The sequence below is a fragment of the Euprymna scolopes genome, chromosome 31 (genome assembly GCF_053919585.1).
Source record: "Euprymna scolopes isolate OS-2025 chromosome 31, ASM5391958v1, whole genome shotgun sequence".
NCBI classification, from domain to species: Eukaryota; Metazoa; Mollusca; class Cephalopoda; order Sepiida; family Sepiolidae; genus Euprymna; species Euprymna scolopes.
This window is the reverse complement of record NC_136512.1, coordinates 31,228,851-31,244,688: the sequence shown is the minus strand read 5'-3', so window position 1 is coordinate 31,244,688 and position 15,838 is coordinate 31,228,851. Positions and strand designations below refer to the sequence as shown.

Below are 15,838 nucleotides of genomic sequence, written 5' to 3'. Positions count from 1 at the left end.
ACTGTTCTATAATTCCTGTCTATATTTTCATGTTATGCATTTTAATTTGCATGCCATTTGATTTTTTTTCTGATTTTTTTTTAATTTTTACTTTTTATTCTTATTTTTTTTTTCTTAAAGGAATATACCAAATATACTCCTTGGTATTTCTGCCATATTGTTCTTTGTCGTCAACTTGACATTTGCAACTTTATCAATGAAAGCCCAACGGGAGCAAAATGAAGTCGTCTTGCCCTATGTGTACGCCCGTGTCGCTATCAACGATGGACTTTTCCTGACTGTGGCTGCCTCTCTTATTATTGTCATTGTCAGATTGATGAAAGTCCCGATCACAAAGCGGTCACTCGAAGCAAAGGTGAGTATAGGCTGTCATTTTAACATCCCTTCCCTAATCCACTCTTTGGATCTTTTCATGTAAGAATTAACTCTAAAATCTATATATCTATAAAAGTCAACGTGTCTGTCTGTGTACATTTCCCTACGCTCTGTCAATTTTTAGTCTACAGACTCGAAATTTAATATACAGGGTACTGAGATTTGGGAAAATCTATGTAATCAGGTTTCGGCCAAGAAATTTGGCTGTTAAGGGGTCAAAGTTCAACGATTTGACCTTTGAGAACTCTACCAAACTCCTCCAACAATTTTGGGTCTAAATACTTGAAATTTAAGATATAGGTTCCTTGGACATGGATCTAACTTAATAACTTGATTTGAGCCCAAAACAATAAATGTTAAGGGGTCATAATAGGGGTCAAATTTTTTAAAAAATTGACCGATATTTTTTTTTTTTTTTTTTTGCTCAGAATACACCTTCAAACACTCGGGCAACGCCAGGCACCCATGCTAGTAAACAATAAAACCTCAAAAACTCAAGATGAGTTTGAAAGATTGATCCATTCTATTTGCATTACTATATGAACGCTTCCCGGCACTGAGTAGTGATAATAATAGTAACGGAGAAAGAGAGCTGCTATCTCTGTCAACCCATTATTTCTGTACTCTCTATAGACACGTACTCTTAGTAACTCTACCTCTTTGTTGCCTTATCTATTCTCAGTCCTTAAAGGCCACAACGCTATTAGTAACAGAGAGAATATTGCTAGGATGAATCTAGAAGGGTCTCTGACAATCCGTCACTTCTATACTTTCTATACATACTCTTGTTAAATCTACCTCCTTGTTCCTATTTGCCTCCCCATAAGGGCAGAGTTAGACACGGGATCGGTTTCTAACGTAGGGAAAATCCAGCTCCCCCAAAAAAGAGGCACTCTGGATAGAAACAAAAATTGTCTCGGTCATGAAGGATTTCTCCTCCACTGACAGAAAAGTTGAAGTGTAGTATCAGAACAAGTATTACACTTTGCTACCTTCTTGTTGTCTTGTTTCTTTTCAGCCTTTTAAGTTTATGTAGAATTACTCGATTTCAAACTAGCCTGGCATTGCCCAGGTGTTTGGAGGTGTGGGTTGAGCAAAAAAAAAAAAAAAAAAAAGTGGTAGTAGGCAGGCAGGCTCTGACCCGTAATGCAAAAGCGGAAAAGAATGCAAATAAAAAGATATCGTCGTTGCCGTTGCGTCCATTACCAAACCGGAAATGGCAAGGGTTTAAATTAAGGCTAGTCAATCGATAAGAGGGGATGACTTTCGAAAATATCGGCAAAAAAGCGACCCCTTCCTTGTAAAAAAAGTACCCAGTTGAGGGTGAAGGAATTAATGTCTTTGGACAATTTTTCGATATTTGTCGTCCGAAGGGTCGAGCTTCAAAAAGACACGATCTCATGAAAGTTTTAGGCAGAAATACATACATATGTACATTTAAACAGACAGGTGAGATTTATTTTATTTCGAATGACTCAATGTTTCGAATGTATCCTGTAATTAAAAGATGATAATGAGGCAGAAAACTACGAGAGGCTAAAACACTAAGTCCGTAAAGATTGTGCTGTTCTAAGCATCTTATTGATGCTTTATATTTATTTGGGTTATTGGCCATATATAGACTTTTCCTAGCACTATCAATAGATGGAATTGCAATGGCATATCCAAAATAAGTCTCTGGTAGCACATCTATCTATATGGTCGGGTTCTTTGCCCGGAATAATGTGACTCTCTCTCTCTCTCTCTCTCTCTCTCTCTCTCTCTCTCCAGACTCCCGTCTTCCATCAATTGCGTCACAGTTGGCATCATGTGCAATTTGCTGGATATACATGGTTCTAGGTTATCCTATGCTCATGTGCCCAGCAATACATTTCTCAGCAGATTTTGGTAGCTAAGACGTTAGATTTTCTTTTGACCTTTTTTTTTCCTCCTTCGCGTTACGGGTTTCCTGCCTGCCTGCCTAATACCACTTTTTTTCCTTTTTTCTTTTTTTTTCTTCTTTTTCTTTCTTTCTTTCTTTTTCTTTCTTTCTTTCTTTTTCTTTATTTCTTTCTTTTTCTTTCTTTCTTTTTCTTTCTTTCTTTTTTCTTTCTTTTTTCTTTCTTTCTTTTTTTCTTTCTTTTTCTTTTTTCTTTCTTTCTTTTCTTTTTTTCTTTTTTTTCTTTCTTTTTCCCTTTTTCCCTTTTTCTTTTCTTCTTTTTTTCTTTTTTCTTTTTCTTTTTTTTCTTTTCTTTTCTTCTTTTTTTTCTTTTTTTTTCTTTTTTTTTTTTTTTTTTTTACTTTTTTCTTTTTTTTAACACCTATCCACCTGGGCTGCCTACTGCTGTTTTGACACCCCCCCTCCACTACCACATTTTTTTAACACCCCTACCCCCGAGGTTCCTTACTACTACACCGCCTCTACACACCCAGGTAATGCTGGGTACCCCCGTATGTCCCGATTAATTCATAACTGTGTATTAAAAGAATACCATAGTACTTAGTTTGATGCACCTTATTTGTTTCAAAGATCCATGCAAAATTTTAGCCAGATCGTAGTAGTAATTCAAATAATCCAAATTCGTAGAGGTTTTATTGGAGTTCATCTAGGAAAACTACTTTTTCCACAAATGCATATCCCAGTGTAACTTTCTCATTAAATGAGGCACTTGCTTTTTCAAACAAAGAGAATATCTCTTGGGTGATCTGACTCTGACCAGAGTTATTTTCAGCATCCCATTACTGCAATGTCTGTCACTCGCATGATGAACAGTACATGTTCACACTTGGTATTACCTGCAATGAGAATTGAACCTTCAACCTCCAGAAGACTATTACTGAGCTCTTTACATATTACATCACATATTGGAGGTTACATCGGCCGAAACGTTGTGAAAATAGCAAAGATGAGGATAGTAGTTTGAATAATCCAAATCCTAAATCCTTACTTCAAAAATTCCAAAACCTATTTTTAAATCCTGTTTTTTTTTTATTCCAGGCCATTACAATGTGGACAGTTGTTGGCGTCTCTATATTTGTAATCTTCACATATGGATCTCGTGCTCTCTATAATATGATAGCTGTGATTCCAGCACTGAAGGGTCGTACACCAAGTTTTGGTTATGGTTGGTTTGATGTCTCGGATCAGGTAATCATATATCATTATTTCTCTTTGGACTGTTGTCTTCATCAATGTTGATGTTTCTATTTTTGCTACATTTATACGTCCACAATGGCCTGTGGCATAGTGGATAAAGTAGTTGGTAAAATTCAGTTGTAAAGTTATGTTCTTCTAAAACTTGAAGGATCAATCCTCAGTCTGGTCAACACTCAAAATACAATTTTGACTGCTGCAGAATGCTGTGTGTTCTACGAGAAGAACCTGGTCACTTCATCTTGAGTGGATGTCGCCAGAGTCAAAGAATTGTTATCAGTACTTGTTTCAATACTCTATAACTCGGAAACTCCAGAACCTCTGGACAAATATATGGAAATGCACAAAACATAATCCAGAAGCTTTACCATCCTTTTATGAAACATCTTTTATAATGACATAAATATTTTATTTAAACAATTTTAACTTTGTAGTCAACTCAACCTCAACTTTGAGCTATACTGTTTCTGCCTAATTCTGCAAATCTGCTGGCACCATTTTCTCCAATACACAAATCTTGATGCAATGCAAGATCATCCCTCTAAACCAAACGTTTTTAAAGATGAGACTTCATTAGTTCAACCACACAACAACCCAGGAGGGTTTATCCATACAGAAATAGCTCTAAAACCACTTTGTGAAGATACCTAAGAGGCCAGTTAAAGATGTAGTTACACACTGTTGCAATATTTTTGGACTATGATGGGGGTATGGGGGCACAGTCAGAAGATTCTATTTATAAACGATGCTGCTAGAAACTGACAAATCAAATTAATTCACGTTCCACTACCAACCAATCAGAAAACTAGAATTGCTCCATAAAAATTAAACCCTTTTTGTAGCAACCCTGCACGTGTTTCTTCGTGTCAACACGGGAAGAATCTTTTGCTCTGTGGCTTCCAACTCAAGAACTGTCTACTAAGAACCAGTCACCTTCAGGACTTGTGTAGAACAATTAACCATTGGAAACCGTTCTGAAACTAAACATGGCTTACAACTCTAGACACACCATCAAAGCCGACATGTCTAGTCCACGGGTCTATGGTGTTTGCTAGGCCACTACAGACCATTGTGTGTGATCTGCATTTATCCAGGCTGCTATGAGAGGAACTGGCTCAGCCCATCCAAAAGTCAAGTCACATGTAAGAGTGCACTTTTGTGCACATTGTATTTGTTAAATGTTTATAATAATGAGTGGAGATGAGTATTTGTTTCAATATCGTATAACTCAGAAACTAGACGTTTCCAGACGACAGAACAGACATGGAAACTCATAGAACATGATCCTGAAACTAAACATCTATCGGTGGATAGATTAATTTGTAGAATTCAATCTTTAGTGTGGACAACATCCAAAATACAATTTTGAATTGTTTAGAACTTTTACCCAGTCATGGCTGACAGAATTAGAATATGCTACCCCTGTGAATTAAATAAAGAGTTCCATTGGAAATTCTTTGTAAATTCCTGAGTTTAGCAGGAAGATGTGCGAGTTTGACAAGAAGATTTGCGAAACCTAGTAAAAATTTATGAAAACTTTTATTTTTATATTTGCTTTAAAGAAAATTTACATTATATGCAGTGTTGGTCATCCAAACCTTCAAATTTGTCTGACATCACTTCCGCTGAATGGCTTTGTAAATAAAAAAGTGTGACTCTTAACAAAAGCACTTATTACAAACCAACGGCCATAACTTTTGCCGGCGCTGTTGGATATGCCTTCACTGATCTGGGGGAGATAACTCTATTTTACTAAAACATTAGTGTGCAGTGAGCCCCCACTTTTGGGCCACTTAAGCTCCCTATTTTGTATGTTTGTTTTTTATTATTTCATGTGAAAAAAACTTATTTTTATTTAAAAGAAACAAAAAAAAACTGATATTTGGGCTTGACAATGAATTCTCTGGAAAAGTATGTGACACCAGTATCAAAGTGAATATTTATTAAACAAGTTTTTAGTACCACACAAAAAAAAAAAACGTCTTTTTTTACTTTCATTTTCATTTGTTTTGTTTTTTTTAAAGTTTCAAGCTTTTTTCATTTGGTTATATTTAGAACTATTTAAATTTTTATCTAAAAGAAACAAAAAAAGATATTTGAACGTTTTTCTATGCAAGCACTTTAAGTTATCCGTTTTTATTTTTAATTTATTTTAAATTATTTAAATTTTAGATTCTGTAAGTATCTATTTTAGTTTAAAACTTTGTAATTCATTTTTTCATATGAGAATTTGGGACGTTAAAACCAACGCAAAATATTTAGCATTACAAAAACATTAAACCAGTTTAACTTTTTATGGAACAAAGTTTATAACATTGGGTAAAAGTGAAATACCTTTTAGAAAAATCAATTTTTAAAGGGCAAGTCTTTAGTTGGTCTGCTAGAGCACTTTTACCAAATGTTATAAACTTTGTTCCATTAAAAAGTCGTTGAACTTGTTTAATGATAATTACATTTCACTCATCAATCCTCGGTCTGGTCAACACTCAAAATACAATTTTGACTGCTACAGAATGCTGTGATTTCTACGAGAAGAACCTGGTCACTTCATCTTGAGTGGATGTCGCCAGAGTCAAAGAATTGTTATCAGTACTTGTTTCAATACTCTATAACTCGGAAACTCCAGGACCTCTGGACAAATATATGGAAATGCACAAAACATAATCCAGAAGCTATACCATCCTTTTATGAAACATCTTTTATAATGACATAAATATTTTATTTAAACAATTTTAACTTTGTAGTCAACTCAACCTCAACTTTGAGCTATACTGTTTCTGCCTAATTCTGCAAATCTGCTGGCACCATTTTCTCCAATATACAAATCTTGATGCAATGCAAGATCATCCCTCTAAACCAAACGTTTTTAAAGATGAGACTTCATTAGTTCAACCACACAACAACCCAGGAGGGTTTATCCATACAGAAATAGCTCTAAAACCACTTTGTGAAGATACCTAAGAGGCCAGTTAAAGATGTAGTTACACACTGTTGCAATATTTTTGGACTATGATGGGGGTATGGGGGCACAGTCAGAAGATTCTATTTATAAACGATGCTGCTAGGAACTGACGAATCAAATTAATTCACGTTCCACTACCAACCAATCAGAAAACTAGAATGGCTCCATAAAAATTAATCCTTTTTTGTAGCAACCTCGCACGTGTTTCTTCGAAACGTCTTTTATAATGGCATAAATATTTTTCTTTAAACAATTTTAACTTTGTAGTCAACTCAACCTCAACTTTGAGCTATACTGTAAATCTGTAAAAATGAAATCTACATTTATATGCAGTGTTGGTCATCCAGCAGACTTTTCCAGAGAATTCATTGCCAATCCCAAATATCAGCTTTTTTTTTTGTTAATGTTTTTGTAATGTTAAATGTTTTGTGTTGTTTTTAGCATCTCAAATTGTATGAAAAAATGAATTAAAGAAATTTTAAACTATTAAAAAAAATGAAAATGAAAGCGTTTTTTTTTTTTGTTTTTTGTTTTTTTTTTTAATTAAAGGATTCTACTGATTCTTTTGTTAGTTTTCCTGAAGAATCTGATTGGATTCGAATTGTTTCTTTTAAATATGATTCCAGCTTGAAAATACAAATAAAATGCAGATGAAAAAGAAAGCAGAAGGGATTTACTTTTTTATTTAACTACGAAAAAAAATTATCGATTAAAAAATAAATAAATAAATAAATAAAAGCTTTTATGGCTTTGTTTTGTATTTAATTATGCATGCACAGAATTGTTCAAACCGGAAGCTGTAGACTGGATACAGAATTTTAACGCCCAAACAAGACACTTTGAATTTTATAACTAGACTACTCATAACCCTTTGGGTCAGTATGTTATAGCTAGCTATGGAATAGTGAGTATGCAGAATTAATATATAAACGTGCAAAAATTGAATGCATGCATGCACGAAAACAAACATGGTGACCAGCGAAAACGATACGGAATACATTAGATAATAAAGGTCTTAACATTGTCCTTAGATTAAATTAAAAATCTTTCATCTTAGAGGGTGTAATCTGTTGAAAAAAAAAAATGAAAAGAAGAAAAAAAGTATAAGGAGGGAGTGTGCATTGTACAGGCGCACCATAGTATTTTTCTGTGTGTGTTAACAGCCTTAAAAAATATCAGGAAATAATTAAGTAATATTTGTGAGACCTTTTCAAAGCAAATCTAATATATAAAAGATACTATGTCTATCTGACTGTCTCCATATTTTCAAACTCTATCTCTTCCAGAACTAAAAGTCGCAAAGCGGCACTAGGGACTTCAAATGATTGGATTTTTATGGACTGTTCTTCTATGGGTCTTTAGCCAGTTAAAATAGTTTTTAAGGGGTCAAAATTGAAAAAATCGTTATACATTTTGTACATTCATCTTAGCTTATTTTTAATTAGTTCATATGCGTGTCATGTTGGTACAGTGGTAACGTCACCAGCTTTGAATGTGTTATATCGTGGGATGCGTTAAATAAGATATTAGATAACATAAAATATTTTACCGCAGGGTGTCCAGCCTTCACATGGGTACGTTTGCAGCACATGGTGAAAGAATGGAATCATTATGAACAAATAAGAAAACCACTCACTGTTACATAACGATATACGTTTATTATGAAGACACACACACACGTAACAACAATTCAAACATAATAAATGAAAGGTTAGAAGTCCAAGTATGATGACAGGAACGAACGAGACTGATGCTCATTCTCAATTTCACTCTGTTTTCCCCCCAATCTCTGCTTTCGGTCATTGATTTCGCAAGAATTTAAAGTCTACGGCTCAGACAAGGGGAGGCAACTTTGCCCAAAGAAGTAAAGAATTACTCTCCTTGCATTATACTTTTGTATCGTTCTAACATCTCCCCTTTAAATTTTGTCGCTGGTACGACTTCAGTTGGGGATCCACCTGTAAATGTTGTGTTAGACAATGATTGCGAACTGAGTTCTGAATGTTAAGTTTTTGCACTCCAGCTTCAGTGCTCTGAGAAGCTTCTGGTGGTTGGTGTGGGAAGTTGAAAGTGTCCAACAAGATGTTTAGTGGAATAAAGTGATCTGGAATTCTGTCTAGGAGATATGATGGTCACAGTTGGTTGGAGTGTCAAACCCAAATAGAATTTTTACCTTGTACATTACATTTCCAGTTCGTCGTACGATGTAGCCTTGAGTCCATGACTCTTTGTTGTTCCGGTAAGTTAGGACTTGTTGACCTGGTAAGAACGTTCTTTGAACTGAACCATGGTGGCAATTGTACTGTTATTCCATTTTTGTGTTCCTTTTGATCCAATTAATCAAGCATTCGGCTGGTGAGCTATTGCTTGGTGTGTTAGGGTTTGGTATTGCCCTATAGCTTGTCAAGAAGGTTTCAAGTATTTCTGATGTTGTCCCTTCTCCCCTGAGTTTTAAAAGAGCTCTTTTAAAGATGTCCACAATAAGTTCAACTTGACCGTTCAACTGTGGATGAAATGGTGGTGTGCAAATGTGGTTGATACCATTTTGTTGGCAGAAAGTAGAAAACTTGACTGAGCTAAAAGCGGTGCTGTTGTCAGCGACCAAGGTCTCTGGAATGCTAAATCTGCTGAAAATCTTCTGAAGTTTGGAAATTGTTTCCTCGGAAGTAATGTGGTTCATTTGGAATATCTCTGGCCATTTCCTGTAGGCATCTACAACAACCAGAAAAGATTGTCCATTTGTGTGCCCTGCAAAATCTATGTGAAGGTGTGACCAGGGAGAATCTGGAATATGCCATGAAGAAAGTGTAGATTTTCGAGAGGGTTTAGCTGCTAGCTGATATTTAGCGCAGCTTCCAGCTGCTTATCCATTTTTGGCCAATAAATGTAACCACATGTTAACGTCTTCACGCGACTGATGCCATGGTGTCCGAAATGGAATTGGTTTAGGATTCTGTTTTGCAATGATGAGGGAATGATGACCGATTCAGCAAGGAGAAGTATACCATCAACCTCTGATAAAGTAGATTTCCATTTAAAGAATGATAGTAACTGGCCACTTGGTACGGTGGTAGGAGATGACTTCTTGTAGTAGAGTCAGAAGCTGTGGCTTCTTTAATCATGTCAGAAGTAACCGGTAGTTCCCTTATCGTAGCTGTGAGCATTGAAGAGATTTCTGGATCCAGGGATATTGCTGCAATAACAGTCTTCAGGTAGCCTCTAGTGTGTACTAGTCTTGACAGGGATTCTGCATGTCCAATCGAATTAGTTGAAAGGTACTTTACTGACTGTAACCAAAGTAAAGTGACATCCATCGATCATTTTATGGAATTTCTTTACAGCAATCACCAAAACTTCTTTCTCGATTTGACTGTAATTCCTTTCTGCAGGTGTCAATGACCTAGATACATGAGTGATAGCTTTCTAACTGGCATCAGGAAAAACGTGAGAGCTCACAGCTCCAACATCATAGTCAGAAGCATCGGAAAGTACGATAATGTCCAAAGATAGATTAAAATTGGTCAGAAGATCTGAAGGGAGTAAGACTTTGATTTTTGGCAAAAGCAGCTTTGCATTCTAGTGACCAGTTTCATGCAATCCCTTTTTTCAGGAGGTTATTGAGAGGAGTTTGGAGCTGACATATTTATGATGGCTGATATGAATTGCTCTTGACATATCGAAGGCCTTCGATAAGGTATGGCATAAGGGCCTACTTCACAAGATTTCCAGCTACGGTATCACTGGAAATGTTTACTCAATCATTAAATCATTTCTCTCAGATACATTCATAAGAGTAATGGTTGATGGACAGAAATCAGAGGCCCACAGTATTAATGCTGGAGTCCCTCAGGGGTCCATCCTGGGCCCAACTCCCTTCCTGATCTACATCAATGATCTCCCAAAACACATATTTAAATCATTCGTTGACATCTATGCATCAAAGGCCGTAAATGACAAAGTTCTTTCTGATTCTCTCTCCTCTGATCTTGAGCGCGTGGTAGAGTGAAAATCACTCGCTGTTACATAACGATATACGTTTATTATGAAGACACACACATAACGACAATTCAAACATAATAGATGAATGGTTAGAAGTCCAAGTATGATAACAGGAACGAACGGGAACGATGCTCATTCTCAATTTTGAAAGTCACTCTGTTTTCTCTCCAATCTCTGCTTCCAGCCGTTGATCTCGCGAGAATTTAAAGTCTAGGTCTTGAACAAGGGGAGGCAACTTTGCCCAAAGAAGTAAAGAATTACCCCCCTTGCATTATACTTTTGTATCGTCCTAACAGAATGCTAGTCCTAAAAAAATAATAATGGACAGTTTCCCCTAAACACAACGTTTTGGAGTGTTTCTATGCATTTTAAACATGTTTGAAACTCGTGACCCAAATCCATTCCCTATATCTGGCCCCTCCTGCCACCTACCTTGAAAAAATCCTAACGATTACATGTCTCGTTTACGGCCACATGGTCAACAAGTGGGTGCTCATTTTACGTTAAATTTACATAGGCAAATAATCCCTTACTCTAAAATGTTAAATTTTTATTATTTTTTAAATCTTCCTTCTTTCATATTTTAATATATAATTTTTAAAGCCCGTTGAAATGTATTAGCCAAAAAAGAAAAGTAGATGTTGATTTCTTTTATGAGGTAAACTACTTTGGGTTTGGTCGTAAAAAAAAAAAAAATACCAAATATTATTTTAATATTTTTGAAATATGTAAGTCGATCAAGTGGTTTGTTTTTAGCTTTACATTAGAAAAACATTTGTTTGTTTGAAAACAATTCCAACTTGTAATCGCTTTAAAAATTAATCGTTTTAAAAATTAATCGTTTTAAAAATTTGGGACATTTCAAAATAGACTTCGTAGCCTCGTAGGAGATGTCCTTTTCTCCCCCCTGCAACCTCTATCTCACAGAAGAGATGTTGCGAGTTTGTCTCTGATGTATCGTTATTTTCATGGAAAGTGTTCAACTGAGCTTCAATCTATGGTCCCCCCTCGCCAAACTTTCACAAGAAACACTCGTCTCGCTGTAAACACTATCAATAATTTCCCCCACTCTTTATCTGTGCCTAAACCTAAACGTAGATTCCATGAACAAAGCTTCTTTCTTAGAACTGCACGCCTGTGGAATTGTCTTCCGTTTTCCTGCTTTCCGGCTGACTACAATATGGTTGTGTTCAAGTCTAAAGTAAATAAGTTCTTGATGAGCCGTTCCATATAAGTTATTAAATTTACCAAAATTTCATTACTAATGATTACTATATTGACCAATTTCTACTGTACACTCTTTAACCCTTATCCTTGAGTGGCCTCTGGGCCTTGATAATGTGGTGATGCCTTTGTAAAAAAAAAAAAAAAAAAAAAAATGTTTTTTATTATTTTGGGTTTAATAGCGTTTTGTTTATATTAGAATTAAAAAAAAAAATAAGTAATGAACATCTAATGAAAAAGAAATATGGTAAAAACATCCACCGCTAAAGTATGAAACAAATGTTTGTGTATTTTATTATTGTAAATGTCCCTGATAGTAGCCCCCCCCCTACATCAAAGTGGCGATATGTGCTTTGTTTGAGGTGAAAATGTAACAACAAAAAAAAAACATTTAAGCGGAACGATTTTATTTATTTGTAACGCAAATCAATTTTTAAAAATTTATTTTCGGTTTTATTTATTTATTTGTATTCGTTTTATTAGTTTATATTAGATGTGCAGAAAAATAAAATGCGTAAATCTACTTAAAAATAAATAAATGAAGAAAAAAGACGATGCCGTAAGTTGTCGATTTAAAAAAAAAAAAAAAAAAAAAAGATAGCTTTTCTGGCCTTGTTTTTACTTATTTGCACATGCGCATCATAAACCGGAACAGAATACACGGTTTCAATGCCCAAGACGATCTGAGTTTTATAATATAATGTGTGTGTGTGTGTGTGTGTATATATATATATATATATATATATATATATATATAAAGGTGAACGTCTGTGTGTCTGGTCACGAATAGGCTCCTTTATGGTTGACTATTATAGAAAACTGATCACATATAATGATAGATATATCGAGACACAGGAATGGGTATGTTTGATCTGGCATAATGATGATTCATTAAAATTGTGGGGTCTGCGTACGCGCCTGGTCCACAAAGTATGGAAATAAGAAAAAATGAAAAAAAAACGTTTACAAGTTTTTTTTTATATATAGATGTACATAAAAATACTTTGATAAGTATATTTTAACTTAAATAGGGATGGTATAATAAAATTGTGGGGTCTGCGTTCGTGCCTGGCCTCCATAGAATGGAAATAGGCACAAACTTCAATAAAGACTTTTCATATCTATCTGCGTAAGTATACTTTGATAATTATGTTTCCGTTTGAAGAAATATGGTATAATAAAATTATGGGGTGTTCGTTCCCGCCTGACCTCCATAGAATGGAAATGTGTCACAAAGATTAACAAGGTTTTTTTAATATAGATTCACAGAATATTGTGATAAGTGTTTCAGTGTGAACAGGTATGGTATAATAAATTATGGGGTTTATCTATTTTATTTTTACTTCCATCATATTTTGCTTTGGTTTTGATACCCCCAAATTCGAAGCTATCTCTTTACAACCCTTCCTTTTCATAACCTATCATACTTTCATAAATCAGTCCATTTTCTGTAGGCTGTTTTTGAACCCAGTCAACGACGGGTACTTTTGCTAGTGTGTGTGTATATATATATATATATATATATATATATATATATATATATATATATATATATATATATACACATGCGGCAAAAAGAAAGTTTGCACTTGTAATTTTTTTCAAAAACTGCAAATTTAAGCTAAATGTAATGTAACTGTTTAAACAAACTATACCTCATTTGATTCGCCTTTTATTCTTCTATAATTTTACCTGTTCATATTTGACTTTTAATTGAAATATTCTAGTGTTCACGTCAATTTAAAAAAATAACTTCAAATTGAGGAGGCAAAAAGAAAGTTCGCACAATGGAAAATTGTTATTTCAATGTAACTTTAGGACATGAATGCAACACAAATACAACAAGAACACAATGAACTAGTTAATATTTAGTAGCATAGCCCTTCTGCAATTTGACAGCTTGCAATTTTGAGGGAATTCCTTGAATTAGACTGCAGCAATACTCTGGGGAGAGGGCACCCCACTTTTCTTTCATTTTTGTCCAAAGTTCTTCCAAATTTGAAATTTTATCATTGTGTAGCTGTTGCTTGATGCAATGCCATACGTTTTCGATACAATTGAAGTCTGGAGATTGTGCAGGCCAATCCAAACACGGAATATCATGCTCTTCCAGGAACCTCTTGACATTGCCAGTTGTGTGAATGGGAGCATTATCCTGCATGAAGATGGGATTATCATCCAAATTCCGACCAAAGTAGGGTAAAAAATGCTCAGTCAACATATTAATGTACTTGGTCGAATTAATTCGAGCTTGCAAGCGAACTATAGGCGTTCAACCATTGGTACTAATAATGCCCAACACCAAAACTGAACCTCCACCACCTTGCAGCGTTGAAACTGAGCATTTAGGATTAAATTCTTCATCTTTCCTCTGGTGAACGTACTGCCTACCATCACTGCCTGGCCTATTGAACTTGCTTTCGTCGCTAAAAAGCACTTTTGATAAATATGAATAGTCATGATCTTCATTGCATCTGACGAAGTCCAGATGGCGCTTTCTGGTTTTTACAGAAATCATTGGCTTGCGTCTTGCAGCATATCCTCGCAAATTAAATTCCTTTAATCTGTTCTTGACAGTAGAAAGAGAGCACTTTTTAAAAAGATTGCACTGTTGTTGGATTTGGGGAGCCATTTCAAATCTGTTTCTCAAGCTGTGGATCTTGATAGCATTGCCTCTTCCCTGTTAAAAGTAACTCTAGTACGACCAGATGTAGGGGCATCACGAACACTGCCGGTGTTTTGGTGTTTGTGCACAGTCTTTCGTATTGTTTTCTCATCACATTTTAATCTGCGGCCGAATTTTTCGATTGGATAAACCAGAAAGGTGGAGATTAATGAGCTCCTGACGATCACTAAGAGAAAGTCATGGCATATGGATTAAATGTTACGTTGTATAACCTGGAACAACAACAATTACGATTAGAGATGCTTTGTTGCCTGTTGGTGGATATATTAAACTGGATTAGGGGCGATAATTTAAGCTGGTTTTAAGCGAATTTGTTGCTGCGGACTTTCTTTTTGCCTCCTCAATTTGAAGTTATTTTTTTGAATTGACGTGAACACTAGAATATTTCAATTAAGTTAAATATGGACAGGTCAAATCATAGAGGAATAGAATGTGAATCAAATGAGGTATAGATTGTTTAAATTGTTGCATTAAATTTAGCTTAAATTTGCAGTTTTTTAAAAAAATTACAAGTGCGGACTTTCTTTTGCCAGCACTGTATATAGCTTATTAAATTAAAGGATTAGTATAAATGATGGGTAAAATATAATTGAATAACCGTATTTTCCCCATATATATATATATATATATATATATATATATATATTTTCACAAAAGAATAATATATAATATAATCACTTGACGCACGGATTGACTTATCTTTATTTTTTACTAGTAGGGCTACCCAGCGTTGCTCGGGACTGTATAAAACAATGAGAAAATTGAAATTGATTTTGAACATATCTGTTATTCTTAGGATTGAGAAATTTTTGATGTCTATGTATTTGTTATTTTGAGCAAAAAAATATTTTACTTACCCTCGGACGGGTATCACACATGTATGAAATAATTGTACCTTCTCTAGGATAGTTAATCTGCAGCACGTATATGAAATAATTTTACCTTCGCGAGGACGGGTAATGTATAACACATATTTAAAATAGTTTTACCTACCCTCGGACGGGTAATTTAAATGCATATATGAAACCATTTAACATACTCTCAATAGGTATTTTATAACGTATATGAAATAATTTCTCTTCGCACCAAGGCTACCATAATTTTAAGAAAACTGAAATCATTTTTAGAAGATGGATCAGTAGGATTCCCAAATTGATGTATAAATACATTGTCTTGGTTAATGATTAGGCAACCCTTGCTTCACCATAAATGTTAGTGATTTTAGCGAGGAGGAGGGTATGCATCTTTTATCACCATGCAAAAAGATGTCTCGTTCTTCTGTGTGAGACAACTTTGGAAGTTTCTTGCCATATAAGTAATCAGGAAATTGTCACCCGATTGCGTAGGATTTGTTTATCAGACAGATGACAGTTTAGTTTGGATTTTCTTGTCTAAGTCACAAGATGAAGTTTGATCTTTCAGTTATTGTTTTGTTTTTTTTTTGTTTTTTTTTATGTCT

General features: G+C 34.8%; 1 protein-coding gene across 4 annotated transcripts in view; it reads left to right on the top strand.

The window, feature by feature from the left end:
• The window catches only part of LOC145255674 (integral membrane protein GPR137B-like), a 285,828-nt gene that overhangs the window by 57,012 nt on the left and 212,978 nt on the right, over positions 1-15,838 (top strand). For all 4 annotated transcript variants that reach the window (XM_080114239.1, XM_080114237.1, XM_080114238.1 and 1 more), the window contains exons 4-5: positions 121-355; positions 3,353-3,502. In XM_080114239.1, the coding sequence (XP_079970365.1) occupies positions 121-355; positions 3,353-3,502 (385 nt within the window). The remainder of the gene's footprint in view (positions 1-120; positions 356-3,352; positions 3,503-15,838) is intronic.